The sequence below is a fragment of the Scyliorhinus canicula genome, chromosome 13, assembly GCF_902713615.1.
Source record: "Scyliorhinus canicula chromosome 13, sScyCan1.1, whole genome shotgun sequence".
Taxonomy (NCBI): domain Eukaryota; kingdom Metazoa; phylum Chordata; class Chondrichthyes; order Carcharhiniformes; family Scyliorhinidae; genus Scyliorhinus; species Scyliorhinus canicula.
In genome coordinates this window covers 154,144,050-154,162,223 of record NC_052158.1, presented here as the reverse complement: position 1 = coordinate 154,162,223, position 18,174 = coordinate 154,144,050, and the positions used below count along the sequence as shown (strand labels likewise).

The 18,174-nt window shown below is 48.7% G+C and overlaps 1 protein-coding gene across 1 annotated transcript in view; it reads left to right on the top strand.

Annotated features, from left to right (window-relative positions):
• The window catches only part of LOC119975797 (segment polarity protein dishevelled homolog DVL-3), a 137,886-nt gene that overhangs the window by 63,883 nt on the left and 55,829 nt on the right, over window positions 1-18,174 (top strand). Inside the window, exon 4 of the mRNA XM_038815654.1 lies at window positions 4,709-4,815. Coding sequence (XP_038671582.1) covers window positions 4,709-4,815 — 107 coding nt within the window. The remainder of the gene's footprint in view (window positions 1-4,708; window positions 4,816-18,174) is intronic.

The window sequence follows — 18,174 nt, the reverse complement described above, 5'->3', positions numbered from 1 at the left end:
GGGTGGTATGGTGGCACAGTGGTTAGCACTGCTGCCTCACAGCGCCAGGGTCCCGGGTTCAATTCCGGCCTTGGATGACTGTCTGTGTGGAGTTTGCACTTTCTCCCCGTGTCTGCGTGGGTTTCCTCTGGGTGCTCCGGTTTCCTCCCACAGTCCAAAGATGTGCAGGTTAGGTGGGGTTATGTGGATAGGGCGGGGAGTGGGCCTCGGTGGGGTGCTCTTTCAAAGGGTCGTTGCTGACTCTATAGTGCAGATGGAGTTAATGGGCCCATGAGGATTCTATGGAGTCTGTTCAGGGCTATGGGGAACAGGCAGGGAAGTGGCACTGGGGGAATTTCTCTTGCAGAGGGCCAGCAGCGTATGCAAAATGGGCTGAAAGGCTTCCTTCTGTGCTATAAGAATTCTAGGGTCACTCGCAACCCTCTGGTAGGCGGTTTCAATCCTGTGCGAGTGAGAAAATTTCTCCTCATCTCAGTCCTAAACCTCCCAGCTCATGAAGGGTTTGCTCCCATGTGCTGGCCCTTAGAACCAGCCGGGACCTGTAGCTCTGTAGAATTATTTACCGCAGGCAGCTGGAGGGGCTGGATCTTTAAGTATATTCAAGACTGAGATAGATGGATTTTTAGTGACTAAGGGAATCGAGGGTTATGGGGATAAGGTGGGAAAGTGGAGGATTATCAGATCAGTCATGATCACATTGAAGTGGTGGAGCAGACACGATGGTCGAATGGCCTCCTTATACTCCTTACGTCTTATGGACCACAGAATGGGGACAGGGTTGGGTTTGGTTTGGGTGGTACCAAATGGCCAAATAGCCTGGTCATTATCTTGATACTGTCTAGTCAAACACACTTATTCCTATTCATTGACGAGATGTGGACATCACTGACAAGATCAACATTTGTCTCTTAGTGCACTTGAACAGCCCTGGTGAGCTGCCTTCTTGAACCGCTGCAGTCCCTGTGGTGTGGGTACACCCACAGTGCTGTTAGGGAGGGAGATCCAGGGTTTTGACCCAGCGACAGTGAAGGAATGACGAGATATTTCCGAATCAGCGTGATGTGCGGCTGAGGGGAACTTCCAGGAGGTGATGTCCCCATGATTCTGCTGCCATTCTTCTCCTAGGCGGAGGTCACCGGTTTGGGGGGGGTTGCTGTTGAAGGTGCCTTGCCACAGGGCATCTTGTTGGTGACGCACATGGCTGCCAATGTGCGTCAGTGCTGGAGGGCATGAAGGCGCAAGGTGGTTGATGGGGTTCAAATCAAGTGGGCCTGCTTTGCCCTGGATGGTGTCGAACTCCTCAAGTCTCATTGGAGCAGCATTCATCCAAGCAAGTGGAGAGCTTTCCATAACACTCCTGGCTTGTGGCTCACAGATAGTGGACAAGCTTTGGGCGTCAACAAATTAGTTAGTCAACTCTGAGTTCTTGGCCCCTTGTACACACGGTATTGCTATGGCGGGTCCAATTAATCTTCGGTCAGTGATGGCCGCAAAATGTTGATGGTGGGAGATTCAACAAAGGTAACCCAGTTGAAAGTCATGGGGAGATGGTTGGACCCTAGTTGGGAATGATTATTATGTGGCACTTGCATGGCGCAAATGTTGCTGTTCACATATCAGTCTGAGCCTGGATATTGTCCAGGTCGTGCTGCATGGACTGCTTCAGTATCAGTGAAGTTGTGAATGGAGCTGAAAACTGTGAACAAAAGTGAACGTCCCCCCTTCTGACCTAATGACAGAGGGAGGGTTGTTGATAAAGCAGCTCAGGTTGATTGGACTTAGCGCAGTATGCTGGGGAATTCCTGCAATGATATCCCAGGACTGAGATGACTGACATGTAACAATCACCATATCCTTACTTTGTGCTCGGTATGGCTCCAGCCAATGGAGAGTTTTCCATTGATTTCCATTGTGTCAGTGTTCCTTGGTGCCCCACGCGGTCAAATGCTGCCTTGATGTCAGGGGCTGTTGCTTCCATCCCTCCTCTTAAGTTCAGCTCTTTTATTTTTTTGCCCGTTTGAGTCGAGACTGTAGGAGGCCAGGAGCCGGGTGTCCCTGACAGAAGCAGGAATGTGGAAAACCAGCCAGGGTCGGAATAGTCGAGCCTGCAGTAACAAAGCCGTGAATGAGGGATTCAGCGGCAGATGAGTGGAGACAGGGACAAAGTCAGGTGATGTTCTTGTGGTGGAAATATGCAGACATGAACAGTGTGGAGACAGCGGAGAAGTTGAGAGAGGTGGTGGTGAGATGGAGCTGGGTGTTATCAGTGTATGTGCGAAAAACAACGCTCTGCTTTTACCCAATGTTGGTGAGGGGAAACATGCCAAGTGAGGAATAGGAGCGTGGGTGGCAAGGATGGATCCATGGGGGATACCAGAGTTAATCGGGTGGGTCCAGGAAGAGAAGCCATTGCAAAGGATTCTCTGGCTGTGATAAGACAGATAAGAAGGGAACCAGGTGAGAGCAGTCCCACCCAGTTAGACGACAGTGGAGAGACCTTGGCGGAAGGTGGTGTGTTCAACCATGTCAAAGGCTGCAGACAGGTTGGAGAAGGGTATGAAGGAAAAGTATGCCTTTGCGACAAATATAAACACTTCGATAAAACGTATAGCTGTCTCTGCACCACCCATCAAACACTCGCAGGACAAGTATAGCATGGGTTAGATGAAGAGTAAAGCTCCCTCTTGACCGCCCGATCCATGTTTTGTTTCGACAGATATGGCAATGTTTCCAGAATTGCTGGCTGCTTCCACCAGGGGGCAGTGAGCTAACACAGTTGAAGAACAAACGAACTTTAGAAAATGGGGCTGCAGGTTTGCGGCTTTTATTGAGACCAGTCAGAGTTAATTTCGCTGTCCCTACACTTTCAGCAGACGCTTCAAAGTTGGTACAGGTATTGTGTAAATGATTGGAGGGGAGAAGTCCAGCTTTCCTTTACCCCTTAGAAAATGCTTCCTGATTTTGCTCCGAATAGTCCTGTCAGCTCCCAGTTTGCATCTTCACCAGAGTATAGTTTAACTGCCTGATGCCCCGTGGCTTATCTTGTGGCTGTGAGCTGGAAATGTGAGGTTGTTTATTAGCGTTGGGTGGGGAGGGTGCAAATTCTCGGTCAGTGGCAGGTGGCTGCTAACCCATTGCTGCGTCAATTTCTGTGAGATGGTCGGACGAGGGCAGCATCTGGTTTGGATGTGATGCTCCCACAGATGCATAGTCTATTGACCTTTGCACCCTTCTAAAGAACGACCTCTTGGTGCAAGGTAATAGACGTCTCTTGATGCCTTGAAAACATTGCTTTGTGAAAGTGGTCAAGCAGTACGGAGAACAGTCGGTGCCTGCCTGCAGGAAGACCTGGAAAATATTCAGCCCGGGTTTGATAAATGCCAATCGGTATTCGCAGCATATAAGCACCGGCGAATGACAATTTCACAGAACCTTTATAGTGCGGACGGAGGCCATTCAGCCCATTGAGTGTGCACTGGCTCTCTGAAAGAGCATTCGACCGTGTGCCGCTCCCCTGGCTTTATCCCGGTAACCTCGCACGTTCTTTCTTTTCAGATAGCAATCCGACCACCTCCAACAGGAGAGAATCTCTAACCATCTCCCCTTGGCAACGAGTCCCCCACCATCAACATCCTGGGGGGGGGGTCGCCATTGACCAAGAAATGTAACGGGACCAGCCCTGTAAATACTATGGCTACAAAATATAAGCAGCTGGCATTAGTGTTTGGAGATGAAGGAATGCTGAGGAATCTCTGATAATGGTCTGACGGATTCTTCAAATGTGGTGCATCCCATACCTTGCTGAGATCCATTGAGATGCAGAGAAGACGCTCTGAATAGGAGAGCATTTATATTTATAAATGAAAGGCTATTTATCCCTCACAGGTCAAGCCTCATTCCTTTCAATATAAATAAAGAATGTGCCATGAAGATAAATGTCTGCACTGGTCCTCCAGCTTTCATTCAGGGTGACCGTCCAGGGGCATCGGTACAGGAGGAGGCCATTCAGCCCCTTGTTCACCATTCGACAGCTGATCTGCCTCTCAACTCTGCCAGTTAACCGCCGTTGACTCTCATCGGTAGAATCATACGGCATAGAGGCCATTTGACCCATCGTACCCGTGCTTGTCCTTTGAAAGAGCCGTTCAGTAAGTTTCACTCTGCTACCATTTTTCCTAGGATTCCTGCGATATCTTTTTTTATTTTAAAGTGATTGATGGAACCATCAATTCACCAGACACGTGTTTCCGATGTGAACCTAGGCTTTAATCGACTTACTTCAGAGCCAGCCTGTTACCTGTCGATGAACCCGTAGTGACGCAGGCTGACTCTGGACACGGGTATTTATAGAGCTGCACTAGGGGGAGGAGTCGTGGGCGGAACCAAGGGTGGAGCCCAGTACAAGTTCCTTGAGTGCTCCCAGCGCTACTCCCCCTAGTGGTAGGACAGCGCTACTGCGCTTACAAAGACAGTGTGAATTAACATATATGCATCTATTACATTCACCACAGTGATATATATATAATTCTATGCTGTATAATCCTGACCTTATCTGCAGTCACGTTGCTAACATGTACAAATTGCCGTCAGTGACAGTGTGACTGATTTTCCGGGTTTTGCTTTGCGAGCTGCTTGGCGCACGGCGATGATTTGGGATTCTGACTCGCGGCCTTCGTTTTGTTAAAACAAATGTATTGTCTTCCCGCAGCGCCAATGCAGCCGGGAGTCAGGACAACCTGGACAACGAGACGGAGACCGAGTCGGCAGTGTCCTCGCGAAAGGAGCGGCTACGTCGGAAAGAAGGTCATGAACACGGTGAGTGACCCCTACTGGCTGGGTTACATGTGGTGAGGAAAACAGTCCCCTGCTGAAGGCGTACCGCGGGGTTGGGGTGGGGTGGGGCGGGAGATCCTCTTTCAGAGGGTCGGTGCAGACTCAATGGGCTGAATGGCCTACTTCTTTACTGCAGGGAATCTATGGGAAGAGAAAGATGCTCATGTAATTGGGCCATGACATGCTGCCCTCCATCTGAGGCCCCACTCACCTGCACATTCCACAGGGATAATGCCAACTACGGAACAGGTTGTCCTTACCAACAACTACCAATGATCCCAACTCCTGTTCCAGGTCAAATCAGCTGCCTCTCCCCAGTTTGGGAGCCAGACCGAGCAAAACTGAAGTCAATGGGAAGTCATACTGAGCACAAAGGAAGGTGCTTGTGGTTGTTGGAGGCCAGTCATCTCGACCCAAGGACATCGGTACAGGGTTTCCCCAGGGCAGTGTCATAGGCCCAACAATCTTCAGCTTTTTAACCCTCGACATTTCCACCATCATAAGGTGCTGATGAATGCACAGTGTTCAGTGCCATTCTCCATTCCTTGGCTAATGAAACAGCCCGTGCCTGCATGACCTGGCCAACGTTCAGGCTGGGCCGGCATGTGGCAGGGAACATTCGCACCACAACCTTCTTGACCCAGGGAGTAACTGGAATGTGGAATTTCCCACCCCACGGAGTTATTGAGGGAAATAGCACAGAGGGGAAGCTGGGGATGTACACGAAGGAGTAAGATGTTGATAGGATGAAATGAAATAGGGTGGGAGGAAGCGTATGTAGAGCACAAACATCTGTTGGGCCGGTTGGCCTATTGCTGTTCAGCAGATGTGATGTAATTCTGTGTTAAAAGGTGGGTGGGGGGAGGTGGTAAATGTGCTTCCGCCAAATACTATGTGCTTGTGCAGCAGTTTTCAATGTATTTGTGGGGAGTGGGGGTTAGGGGTTGGAGTTCCACCACTGCCAAAACGTTACATCCCCGCACAATCCCAAATTAGCCGCAGATGAGGTCCAGGTCAGCCATCCACGAGGGAACCGAGATATTGTGTCCCCATTGCAGCATTCAGTTTGGTTCATAAATTAACATCACAACAATGCCCATTGGCGGTAACTTATTTTGGATGTACTGAGGTCTTGCCAGGCAGGTAGCACAGTGGTTAGCACTGTTGCGTCATAGCGCAAGGGTCCCAGCTTGGGTCACTGTCTGTGCGGAGTCTGCACGTTCTCCCTGTGGCTGCGTGGGTTTCCTCCGGGTGCTCCAGTTTCCTCCCACAAGTCCCGAAAGACGTGCTGTTAGGTAATTCTCCCTCTATGTACCCGAACAGCGCCGGAGTGTGGCGACTAGAGGATTTTCACAGTTAATGTGAACCTACTTGTGACATTAACAAAAATTATTATTACCATAGAAATGGTAGCCTTTCTTGCCTTCCAGGCTTTTGTCTCAAATACTCCGAGAATACATTCCATCCATTCACTATTTCCTAACTCTCTCTCAGTTTCTTTGAGACACTCATTTTAATTTCATCTTTGACTCAGCTATTAATCAACCCCAAATCCTGGCCATGCCTTTAGACACTCAAACCATAAGCTCTGGAGTTCTGTCCCTAAACCTCTCCATCTCTCTCCTTCTTTAAGAAGCTCTTTGAAACCTACATCTTTGACCAAACATTTAGTCACCTGTCCTGATATCTACTCCTTTGGCTCAATCCCAGTTTTTGTCTGATAGGACTCTGACACTGATTTGATTTTTGATTTGATTTATTGTCACATGTACCGAAGTACAGTGAAAAGTAGTTTTCTGCGGCCGAGGGAACGTACACAGTACGTACATAATAGACACAAGAATAAGCAACAGAGAACATTAACAAATGGTACATCGACAAAACAGTGATTAGTTACAGTGCGGAACAAGGAACCAAACAAAACAAATACATGAGCAAGAGCAGCATAGGGCGTCGTGAATAGTGTTCTTACAGGGAACAGATCAGTCCAAGGGGGAGTCGTTGAGGAGTCTTGTAGCTGTGGGGCAGAAGCTGTTCCTATGTCTGGATGTGCGAGTATTCAGACTTCTGTACCTTCTGCCTGATGGAAGGATCTGGAAGAAGGCAATGCCTGGGTGGGAGGGGTCTCTGTTAATGCTGTCTGCCTTCCTGAGGCAACGAGAGGTGTAGACAGAATCAATGTGGGGGTGGCAAGCTTGTGTGATGCGTTGGGCTGAGTTCACCACACTCTGCAATTTCTTGCGACCTTGGGCCGAGCAGTTACCATACCAAGCTGTGATGCAGCTGGATAGGATGCTCTCTGTGGCACATCTGTAGAAGTTTGTGAGAGTCGATGCAGACATGCCGAATTTCTTTAGCTTCCGTAGGAAGTAGAGACGTTGAGACGTAGTGCTGTATAAATGCAAGTTGTTGCCTTTGCTTTCAGAAAGGAATTTCTCTCAATCCCAAATCTCAGTTGAAACTTTATCCCTCTGTCCCATTCCTCACTCTTGGAGGCCCTGGGACTATCAGTATTCGCGGGAGGCCTTTTATTAATATTGACTCATGCTGGAAATATTCACCAACCAACATTGCTACAAAGAAAAGATATCGGTCTCCAAACTCATAATTGTTTATGGGATCTTGCTGTGTGCAAATTTGCTGCCATGGTTTCTAAGTGTTAGCAGTGGGCCACACTTCAAAGGTACTCGATTGGCTTTGCGGCATTTTGGGATGATTCAAGGTGATGCGAGGCACTGTGCGAATGCCCCTGGAAAATGTCCTTTCTAATCGAGGGACACTGCGAACTCTGCTAGCTCTCTGAGTGTTGTCACGGCTGAGATAAGTTCATTCTTCATCTGCCCGTTGCCTGCACAGCACCCCACCTCCTAGACTTTGTGAGGATCACGGTGTTCAGTGAACCGTGCAGCCACTGACCTGCATTCACCCCACTCCAGTCGGGTGACCTCTCCCATGTTTCATGTTTCCCGTCTCCTGGTATTCGTGCAGTTGGCGGGAGTGGCTGGAGTCCCTGTGACCTATTTACCGGCTCCACCTGTTGTTTCGTGGCCTCCACTCGCTTGTGGAATCGCAGTCCTGGGGAAGGGGGTAAACAGCACTGATCAAGTTGTCTTGGGTTGAATGAAATGCAACAAATAAAATGCGGAGTGGATTCATTCACCAAGGGGTGGGAAAGCGGTGACAGAGTGGCATTGTTGCTGGATCGGTAAACCTTTAGCCTAGCGAACATTTTGAGGAGCTTCACTGAGAGAAATTATTAAACAAAATCTTATACCAAGTCACAAGACAGACTAGGGCAAGTGACCAAAAGCATGGTTGAAGAGTTAGGTTTTTAAAGGATTGTCTTAAAGTGGGAAAGAGATGTAGGGAGGGAATTTGAAAGCTTGGGACAAGAGCAGCTGAAGGTATGACCGCCAGTGGTGGATTGATGTAAGTCAGGGATAATCGAGAGGCCAGAATTGCTGGAGCACAGAGATCTCGGGGAGTTACATCATCCAGAAACATTACATGGATTACACAGAATTTACAGTGCAGAAGGAGTCCATTCAGCTCATCGAATCTGCACCGGCCCAAGCCCACGCTCCCACCCTCCCTGTGATCCAGTAACCCCACCCAACCTTTTTAAACACTTAAAGGCAATTTAGCATGGCCAATCCACCTAACCTGCACATCTTTGGACTGTGGGAGGAAACCGGAGGAAACCCATGCAGACACAGGGAGAACGTGAAGACTCCGCACAGACAATGACCCAAGCTGGGAATCGAACCTGGGACCCTGGAGCTGTGAAGCAACTGTGCTAACCACTAAGCTACCATGCTGCCCACTTTGGATAAACGGGTAGCACAGTGGTCAGCACCTGTTGCTTCACAGCGCCAGGGACCCGGTTCGATTCCCAGCTTGGGTCACTGTCTGTCTGGAGTCTGCACTATCTCCCTGTGTCTGCATGGGTTTCCTCCGGGTGCTCCGGTTTCCTCCCACAAGTCCCGAAAGACATGCTTATTAGGTGAATTGCCGAAGATGTGCTTGTTAGGTAAACAAGCTCATAGCAAAGCTCCAAAACCTCGGACTTGGCTCCTCACTCTGCAACTGGATCCTCGGCTTTCTGACCCATAGACCACAATCAGAAAGAATAAACAACAACTCCTCAATAATGGGGCCCCGCAAGGCTGCGTACTTAGCCCCCTACGATACTCCTTGTACACGCACGACTGCGTGGCAAAATTTGTTCCAACTCCATCTACAAGTTTGCTGATGGCATGACCATAGTGGGTCGGAGGGAGACAGAGAACCTAGCGGAGTGGTGCAACGACAACAATCTATCCCTCAATGTCAGCAAAACTGAAGAGCTGGTCATTGACTTCAGGAAGCAAAGTACTGTACAGACTCCTGTCTGTATCAACGGAGCCGAGGTGGAGATGGTTAACAGCTTCAAATTCCTGGGAGTGCACATCACCAAAAACCTGCCCTGGTCCACCCATGTCGACGCTACCACCAAGAAAGCACAACAGCGCCTATACTTCCTCAGGAAACTAAGGAAATTCGGCATGTCCATAATAAACTCTTACCAACTTTTACAGATGCACTATAGAAAGCATCCTATCTGGCTGCATCACAGCCTGGTATGGCAACTGCTCAGCCCAGGACCGCAAGGAACTTCAGAGAGTCATGAACACTGCCCAGTCCATCTCACAAACCTCTATCTACGCCTCCCACCGCCTGGGGAAAGTGAGCAGCATAATCAAAGACCCCTTCCACCTGGCTTACTCTTCCAATCTCTTCCATCGGGCAGGAGATACAAAAGTCTGAGAACACACACGAATAGACTCAAAAACAGCTTCTTCCCCACTGTTACCAGCCTCCTAAATGACCCTCTTATGAACTGATCTGATTAATACTATACTCCTGTATTCTTCACCAATGCCGGTGTCTATGTATTTCCATTATGGACCTGGTGTTGCCCTTTCATATATTTTCTTTATATTTTCTTTTTGTGTACTAAATGATCTGTTTGAGCTGCTAGCAGAAAAATCGGCGTGGGGGCGGAGAATGGGCATCAAACCCGAGATCGGGTACCCGTAGAATCACCGCCAATCGGGCGCGCATAGTCGACGTGGCGCCGGCCGGGGGCCATTGAAAGAGGCCCCCCCGGTGATTCATTGAGTGCAGCTGGCCAAGTTCCCGATGGCGCGGTGTCTCATGGTTCCGCCCGACGGGGGGAAAAAACTGTACCTCGGTACACGTGACAATAAACAAATCCAATTGGACATTCTGAATTCTCCCTCTGTGTACCCGAACAGGCGCCAGAGTGTGGCGACGAGGAACTTTTCACAGTAACTTCATTGCAGTGTTAATATAAGCCTACTTGTGACAATAATAAAGATTATTATTATAGTGACTGCAACAGTTCAACTAATTATTTCAAGTCACAAGCTAGCTGCAGCGGCTGCTACATAATTAAGTTATTTTTGCTGGCTTCAGTTGTCTATTTTCACACTTAATTACAAGTTTTAGTCAATAATGACAGTCCATGAAACTTAAATGTATCCTTCAACCATAAGAAAGGAACACGCCAACACTCAGAAAATTCCTACTGTTGGCAGGTTTCTCGTGCTTTTTAACTGGTTAGATTCACCCTATCTTATATCCTCGGGGCTGAGTCTGATTTGAGCCAAAGGATAGCCTACGGTGCATCCTATCTCACGCGAGTGAATTAAGGGCAGTTACGATCAGGTTGGATCGTGAACGTAGCTTGGGGGTGTGCTGGTTCTCAAGTGTATGGTCATTATTATTCTTTCAGCAGAGGAGATGGGAGCACTAATCTGGGGTGACCAGCCTCCCTCGGGGATGAGACAAAGACGGCCCCTGAACAAACACGAGAGCGACTATGAATTGAAGTTTGCTGCTGACACGCAGGCAATTCAGTAGTTGGCCGCAGGTGGTGGATGGGCTCCTCAGTTAATGTTTCTCTCTAATTACTGTGATTGTTCATTAATTGGGGATTTATGCTCAGTCCTGACTGAAGCCTTCGACTTGTATAGAATTTCTTTATCTCGGCAACCAACACAAAAGTTTGTCACTTCTCCCAGAATGGATTAGATTCACGGCATCATATAAGAACTAAACTTCACAGTATCACATAGCACAGAAGGTGGCCATTTGATCCATTGTTCCTCTGCCAGCTCTTTGAAAGAACGACCCAATTAATCCCATTTCCCCCTTGTCACGACCCCAGTTGATATTACAACTGGATGGTAAAAATCCCAGAATGGAACCCTGGCTCAAAAGACTGTAACTTTTCTTATAAAACGTGGAGTCAGAAGACTGCAAATTAGTTTCAACAATATGTAAAAAAACAAATGTATTAAGCATGAAAAAATTGGATTAAAATACAATACTCCTTTACCCCCTTTAGATTCACAATTACATACAAGTTTTATGGTTAATATGGATTACAAAGTACATCTTAAGTTGCGCTGTTCTGATTAACACACAAAGTCCCTTTTAAGCACACAAGGTCACTGTGGTAAGACACACTCCTCTCTGAAACCAAGTTAATGACTGTGGATTTCTCCTCCGAATTCCCCCCAGATGATTCTTATACCATGAGCCACCTTGTCTCACTGAATTCCGGCTGCCAGACCAATGATTTCAAATTCCACTCTCAAAAGTCACACTTTCAAATCGCCTTTTAAATTATGCTTTTCCTCCGCTGCTTCTATCAAGGTTTCGCTTTCCGTTTCTACACTTTCCCCATCAGGATTCCTTTGTCTCAATGGCTCTTACACAAACCCCGTGGTCCAGCCCACAGGTTTCCACGATTATTTCAAACAATGTCTCCCAAACGCTTATAATTTCTGACAAACATCAGTAATACTGCAGATATCTTTCTGGCCTCATCTGGTCTTTTCGACTCTTGTGACTTTATTGAGCAATAATCGGCTCCGATAAAGAGTCATCGGACTCGAAACGTTAGCTCTTTTCTCTCCCTGCAGATGCTGCCAGACCTGCTGCAATTTTCCAGCATTTTCTCTGCTGTTTCAGATTCCAGCATTCGCAGTAACTTTCAGCTGTTCTGGCTCTCAGTTTCCTCTGTTCCTTGAATTCCAGAATTATTGGAAACTTCTCTTAATTTTGCTAGTTTCCTTAACTAGCTGGACTTTAGGTTTCTGGCATCTGTTTTCTTTTACCATTCCTCCATAGTATGGCTTTTCTTGTAGCAAGGACGAGAGAGGTGTTCACCCTTTAGCCTTCTGCTTCTAGCAGAGCTATGAGAGCTGCCTTCTCTCTCACTCCCTATCTCCAACTGCAATAAAATTTATAGACTATAATAGAATTTAGAGTACAGAAGGAAGCCATTCGGCCCATCGAGTCTGCACCGGCTCTTGGAAAGAGCACCCTACCCAAGCCCACACCTCCACCCTATCCCCATAACCCAGTCACCCCACCCAACACTAACGGCAATTTTGAACACTATGGGCAATTTTAGCATGGCTAATCCACCTAACCTGAACATCTTTAGACTGTGGGAGGAAACCGGAGCACCCGGAGGAAACCCACGCATACACAGTGTCATGTGAGAGTACCTTTAAGAAATTGGTGTTTATAAATGGGTGTGTGTATAAGTATCTGTAGTGAGAGTACCTTTAAGAAATGGGTGTTTATTACTGCAGTAATGTCAGAGTAGGTGGAGCTGGGCTGTCTGTCAGCTTTTTACTTTTGTTTTAGGCTGTTTGCTGCAGGGTGTGTTTTAGTTTCATTTTCAGAGCTGAAACTATAGCTGCAGTCACAGCCAGAAGGTGTATTAGAGTCTCTGTAATCTACTCTAAATCAATCCAGGGGATTTAAAACTAATAACAGTAGTGACTTTAACCTGATGTGCTTCTGTTAAAGGTTTTGTTTTTAAGTCGTATGGATGTTAAAAGGAAAGCTGAAAGGATTACTTAGTGTTGTAGTGTTTGGGGGTTGTATTTGAATTAATGGTTGCTAAGATGTTCACTGTATGTTTTAAAAAGGTGAACTTGAGTTCATAGAATAAACATTGTTTTGCTTTAAAAATTACTTTTGCATTTCTGCTGTACCGCACCTGTAGAGTGGGCCGTGTACTCCCCATACCACAATCTATTAAAAGTTGTGGGTCAGGCGAACTCCATGATATACTTTGGGGCTCTCTAAACCCTGGCCCAAAACAACAGGAAGAACGTGTAGACGCCGCACAGACAGTGACCCAAGCCGGGAATTGAACCTGGGACTCTGGAGCTGTGAAGCAATTGTGCTAGCCACTCTGCTAGCGTGCTGCCCAAATGATCTAAGCTATTATGTAAAAGCTTCTCTATCTTACAAGGCCCCAGCTGCTGAGCAACATCTCTGCTGGACTATTTATTCTTCGTGCCCTCGCCCTTTCTCAGCTCAATAGAAAGGCACATGGAACTTAACCAACCCCCCCCCCCCCCCCCGACCACCCCCATCCCTGACAACTCCCCTACTGCCACCCGCCCCTTCGCCTATGACCACACCCACCTCCTCCACAACCTACTGCACTCCGAGCCACGTTTTAACCCTTTCAACACAAAAAGTTGCTTCACATATTAATTTCCTTGTGCTGTTTTCTCCCCTCCCTTCACCTCCTGGGTGCTGCCTGTACTGGACATTGGGATTTTAAAACATTTTTAAAAAAATAGAATTTACAGTGCAGAAGGAGGCCATTCGGCCCATCGAGTCTGCACCGGCTCTTGGAAAGAGCACCCTGCCCAAGGTCAACACCTCCACCGTATCCCCATAACCCAGTAACCCCACCCAACACTAAGGGCAATTTTGGACACTAAGGGCAATTTAGCATGGCCAATCCACCTAACCTGCACATCTTTGGACTGTGGGAGGAAACTGGAGCACCCGGAGGAAACCCACGCACACACGGGGAGGATGTGCAGACTCCACACAGACAGTGACCCAAGCCGGAATCGAACCTGGGACCCTGGAGCTGTGAAGCAATTGTGCTATCCACTGTGCTACCGTGCTGCCCGGGTTGTTGCAGGACGCCAGGGTTCCACCACGCCCACACTCTTGGGGTGCTGGACACTGGGCTCCTGCGGGGTATTGGGTTCCTGTGTGGAGCTAGATTTTGTGTTTGAGTTTTGATGGTTTAGGGATCTGGAATTGCCGGTGCAATAATGAAGCACAATCTGGTCGGCGGTGTCAGTGTGCCAGCGTGGATGAATGGAATGTGCCCGTGTAGCCCCAAACTTTCTCTGTAAAGGTGTTGACGATCTCTGTTTCTCACTCTCCACCCACCTGTTCTCCGCACTCCCTCCACTCTGCTCTCATCACCGTCTACTCTCTTCCTTCTCCCTGCTCCCCTGCCAACTCACTCTTCCCCTCCTCTCTGACCCCCACCTTATTCCTCCACGCTTTTCCACATCTGCTCTACCCACCACTCCAATGTTACCCCTTGCTCTCTCTCTCACACGCACATTCCTCTTTTCCTCCCATTCTCTTCCCCCACTCTCCTCCCCAATATTACTGGCATGCTATTCAAAGAGTTAGCGCCAGGATCTGTGATGCAGGCAATTGTAATGCAGGTGGTGGGGACATGTCCCATTTCTTTGTCACACCCCCAGACCCGGATTCGTACCGCTCCTTCCCTCGTAACTCTGGCTCCTGCTGTGAGCCGTACCTGCCTGCGACCTGATTTTGATTCGGGCTGCTTCTTGTACCACTGGCCCGTTGACAGGACAATTAACTTGAAGGCTCGGGGAGGACGCTGTTCCCAGACAAACCGTCAAGCCTGGGAGAACACTGCAGGTCCTGGCTGCTCCACCTCCACTTCAAAGCTCTCAAACTCTTTAATGATGATTCAGTCCAGGCAGCGTTAAGGTGAAGTGCCTCACGGTAATCTAACAGTTGGCTAACTCTAGATTGCTCCAATTCAGACAGTTTGAGCATACCCTCAACAACTTCCTTTGGTGAACCATTAGTAGCCGTGCCTTCAGCTGCCTGGGCCCGAAGAAGCATTTAGATGAGTACTTGAAACGCCACAGCAGAGAAGGCCACAGACCAAGTGCTGGAAAATGGGATTAGAATAGATAGGTGCTTGACACACCGCCTACAGGGCATGCTGAGGGAGGGCTGCCTCGTCTCGGTATCCGTTCTTCAGGTGAACCTTTAGTTTCAGCTCTGCCTTCCTCTTTAGATGTTAAAGGTCCCACGGTGTGCTTTTGAAGACGGGCAGGACAGTGGATTTACTGCATCTTTCACTGCTAAGGTTTCCCTGTCTCTGCCCTCTCACCTATGATTATATTGGACACACTCAGGCATGAAGGATTGAGTTACATGGCCCCCGAGTGGCAGCTTTATTGTGTGAAAGAGTCGGTGCTTGACTGAGTCCAGTTTAAACAGCGTCAGATACACGATTGAGAGGGAGGGAAAAGTTTACAGAGTTCAAACCCAGGGTCATTGGAACTTTGCGGTGCCAGCCTCTGACCATGATGTGATGTTCACAGCCCCGTCCCATTGCTGATTGAGGCTTGGGGAGTGTCAGATTGGAACATAACCTCTGCAGATGCGTGCCTGCGGAGAAAGTATTACTGTTAGATTTAGATTTCCTCTTCATGGCAGAGGCTTGAGCACCAAACATGTTGATAGTTCCAGTGCAGCATTGAAGGAGTGCTGCACTGTCAGACGTGTGAATGAGAAATTTAAGGGCAGGCTCTATTTGTCCTCTTGGGTGGGCGTTAAAGGTCCCGTGCCGGCAGCACGGTGGCCTAGTGGTTAGCACTGTGGCCTCACGGCGCTGAGGTCCCAGGTTCGATCCCGGCTCTGGGTCACTGTCCATGTGGAGTTTGCACATTCTCCCCGTGTTTGTGTGGGTTTCGCCCCCACAACCCAAAAACGTGCAAGCTAGGTGGATTGGCCACTCTAAATTGCCCCTTAATTGGAAAAATAATTGGGTACACTAAATTTATAAAAAAAAAGGTCCCGTGCCACGATTCGAAAAGAGCAAGGGAATTCTCCCCAATGTCCTGGCACACATTCTGGCTCAGCTGCGCCAATGTGTGGCCCTGCGGCAGTCTGGAATTTACCGTGCGGGCAACAAGCAGCCACTCACAACCTGTACGGGTGTGTGCAGCTGTGCAACAGTTTTAAAGGGATCACACACACGTGCATACTACCAAAACATTAGCGGGAACATTGGTGCTGACCAATATTTACCCTCAAAATCTTTTTTTTTAGAAGGATGATCCAGTCATCATCATAGAACATACAGTGCAGAAGGAGGCCATTCGGCCCCTCGAGTCTGCACCGACCCACTTAAGCCCTCACTTCACCCTATCCCCGTAACCCAATATCCCATCTCACCTTTTTGGTCACTATGGCCAATCCACCTAGCCTGCACGACTTTGATCTATGGGAGGAAACCGGAGCACCCGGAGGAAACCCACGCAGACACTGTGAGAAAGTGCAGACTCCGCACAGACAGTGACCCAGCGGGGAATCGAACCTGGGAGCCTGGCGCTGTGAAGCCACAGTGCTAGCCACTTGCGCTACTGTGCTGCCCATGGGAGCTTGCTGTGTGCAAATTGGGGCTGGCACAGTGGTTAGCACTTCTGCCTCACAGCACCAGGCACCAGGGTTTGATTCCGGCTTGGGTCACTGTCTGTGCGGAGTCTGCGCGTTCTGTCCGTGTTTGTATGGGTTTCCTCCGGATGCTCCGGTTTCCTCCCACAGTCCAAAGATGTGCAGGTTAGGTGGGGTTATGGGGATAGGGCGGGGGTGTGAGCCGAGGTAGGGTGCTCTTTTGGAGGGTCAGTGCAGACTCAATGGGCCGAATGGCCTCCTTCTGCGCTGCCAGACTCTATGGATTGCAACAGTGACTACACATTAAAAAGTAATCAATGGCTTTGAATCACTTGGCAATGTTCTGCGATTGTGAAAAGCACTAAGCTCTTCTTTCTCTTAATGCAGTCTTGTAGCGAGCTACACAATTGAGAGGTCACAGGCCCAATTGCTGGTATGTTTGGGGATCTCTGAGCTCAGTTGGGATGGTCAAAGGGGTGTTAAAAGTTTTTTATAAATGTTTTTATTCTCCATTTTCACATTTTCCTCCACAATTCACACCCCGCCCACAGACAGTAAACGATAACAAATACAAAATCAATCCCCTTAACAATAACAACGATCCCATCCTCCCACTACCCCAAACAACGGCCCACCTGTCAATATATGCATCCAATAAAACAAACCCTCTCACGGTGGCTACAAAAAAACAAAGGAGAAAAAGAAAAAGGAGTCCGGGACTATCATGGTCACCATAGAGTCCACTCCCCCCGCCCCGCCCCTCTCAACGCCGTCCAACCTCTGAAAGAGTGCCGTACATGGATACCCAAGAGTTGTAAACCCCCGCCCCCCCCCCCCCCCCCTCCCCTCCAACTCCTCCCGTACACTGCCTCTTGTAAAACTCCTCCCCCCAACCTCGGTTCCTTCCCCCCAACTATCCACCCCGGCTAGACCACTTGGACCCTGTTCTGCCAGGCTCCGATGGCCGCAGCCCCCCCCCACCTCACAGCCGTTCACTGGCCGGTTTAAACCGGCCAGCGCGGAGACCCCCGGCCGGGTCCCTTTCCCCCTTGCCCGTCCCTAGGAAAGCCCAGAAATCGAAAGGGGTGTTAAAGTTAACCTTAGTGTCCCTTGATCACAAAATAAGGAAAATCAGTTGCGAGTTAGAACATAGAACAGTACAGAACAGGCCCTTCGGCCCTCGATGTTGTGCCGAGCAATGATCACCCTACTCAAACCCACGTATCCACCCTATACCCGTAACCCAACAACCCCCCCCTTAACCTTACTTTTCTAGGACACCACGGGCAATTTAGCATGGCCAATCCACCTAACCCGCACATCTTTGGACTGTAGGAGGAAACCGGAGCACCCGGAGGAAACCCACGCACACACGGGGAGGACGTGCAGACTCCGCACAGACAGTGACCCAGCCGGGAATCGAACCTGGGACCCTGGAGCTGTGAAGCATTTATGCTAACCACCATGCTACCGTGCTCGCCCAAGTTCTATTGAGAGGTTGTTTGATGTCTCATTAAATAGTCCAGAGACTTCTGTGGTTGAACATGAACTGTTTATTGTTAACACACAATACACATATCTCCAAGACACAGCCCTAACTAGGCACCGCCTTCACAGACTCTCTCTACATAGAGAAACACATGACCGTAGATTTATTCTGTCCCACTTTAATCCTTGCTGAGATGGACATCCTTGTGCTGCAAGAGCCAACACTAAGGGCATTCAAATGGTCATTGGATAGGCATATGGATGATCAGGAAATAGTGTAGA